The sequence below is a fragment of the Tenrec ecaudatus genome, chromosome 8, assembly GCF_050624435.1.
Source record: "Tenrec ecaudatus isolate mTenEca1 chromosome 8, mTenEca1.hap1, whole genome shotgun sequence".
Lineage (NCBI taxonomy): Eukaryota > Metazoa > Chordata > Mammalia > Afrosoricida > Tenrecidae > Tenrec > Tenrec ecaudatus.
Window position 1 is genome coordinate 78,764,118 of NC_134537.1, and position 1,744 is coordinate 78,765,861.

Here is a 1,744-nt window from a genome sequence, read left to right on the forward strand (position 1 = left end):
GACTAGGCCCTTCTCTGTTACTTCTGAGCACACCCACCTAGTCTCTGTAAGCCTGTTCTCTATACCATAGTTCTCTGCTCCTGGGGAGGGGGGGACACAAACAACGCTGTCTTTGCCATTTTTACGGAGAAAATACATTGGAGAATAGAGTAGTGGGCCATATCACCCCCTGGGGCACTGGGATGATCCAGTGGGATTGCAAAAGTCGAAATTTAGACTTGATCCTGGATTATGGGCTGGGGCAAATGGTTTTCATTGCCAGAGACGGAGGGGGCGTTGGGTAATTGTTTTTCCTGAAAGGGGGGAGGGCAGTAGATGAAATAAGTTTGGAGACCTATGTTACAGGAAAAAAAATGTGTTCAGGCTAACAAGTGAAACTGCCTATAATTCCACCCTGTTCTGCTCAGAGCCAACTTTTTAACTGCTACCGTGTGTAGAAGAGGAGGCAGCATGCGCAGACACCCAGAGACGTCTTTCTCTCTACCCGTGATCACTCCTGCCTGCCCTGCCAGAATAGTGAAGACCTGGTCCAGTCCCACCCATCCTAGGCCAGCTCTATAAAGGAGCTTCCCTGACAGCCGTGCCCTGGAAGCCCCAGGCTCTGTGCTTTCCTCAAGCATGAAGCTCTGCCTCTCTGGACTAGTATTCTTCCTCCTGCTTTCCTTATTGCCTTCAGGTAAGATGGTGGACACAGGTCTGAACAAGAAAGTGGCTATCTCCCCAGGACTGTTGTTGCTGTTGTTGTTGTTGTTGATGATGATGATGTTGTCAGTTGCCATAGAGTTCATTCTGACTCATGATGACTCCATGTGTGCAGAGTTGAACTGCTCCAGGGACTATTCCAGGTTCAGAGTTTTGGAGCAGACCCCCCAGGCCTGTCTTCTGAGGGGCTTCTGGGTGCATTCAGTGGGTCAACCTGGTGGCTCATGGTTGAATGCTTAACTCTTTGCACCACTCAGACACTCCTAAGCCCTAAGCAAACACATCTATCAGCATCAGACTACAGCTGGGCTCTGGGGGAAGGGGAACCAGATTCATGACACACACATTACTATTCAGCCATCCAAAGTCCTTCAGATTCCCCAGACTAAAACACCGTCCCTTGAAGGCGATGAGAGTTAACAGGATGGGCACAGAACAAGTCACCTACCTGAGAGAGGCCAGGCCTAGAGTTTCTCCCAGCCCCCTTGAGTAATGATTTTCCTTTTCTGTGTTTGTTTTTTTTTCTGGTGGTGGTGGTGGGAGGGTGCTTTGTTTTCATCTCCATTTTTGTGTTCTTTCTTCCAGGCGATGGTTTATTTGGAAATGATGGGGTCGAATTTCGCACTTGTACTAGCCATGGAGGCTTGTGTTTCTTTGGCTGTAAGCCGGGATGGCAATGGGTCGCATTCTGTCACAATGTCCTGTCCTGTTGTTTGAAATTAAAGAAAAACATTCCTCCACAAGTCAACGAAATGCAGTGGGACAATTAAAAGAACCTGGGAACATGGCTAACTGGATAAGCTCTCTCTGCTGTTTGGAAGGCTCCTAGGTGCACCCTTGCGAAGTGAGTGGGGGCCAAATTCTGACACATTTACTGACAAAACTCCAGAAGCATTTTGGAAATGGGGCACTGGGGTAAGACACATTCCCTGTTCTTTCTCTTCCTTCCTTTTGTCAACCACTGATTTCCCCCTTCAAGTGCAAATTCAGTTGATACAAGTCCACAGCCCAGAAGATGTAGCATTATTTGCGGAGAATAACA

The 1,744-nt window shown here is 48.1% G+C and overlaps 1 protein-coding gene across 1 annotated transcript; it reads left to right on the plus strand.

The window, feature by feature from the left end:
• Window positions 1-618: 618 nt before the first annotated feature.
• On the plus strand, window positions 619-1,472 carry DEFB136 (defensin beta 136). The gene is made up of 2 exons (XM_075557197.1): window positions 619-676; window positions 1,288-1,472. Exons 1-2 carry the CDS (start codon window positions 619-621, stop codon window positions 1,470-1,472), a joined length of 243 nt encoding a protein of 80 aa, XP_075413312.1.
• Window positions 1,473-1,744: the final 272 nt, after the last annotated feature.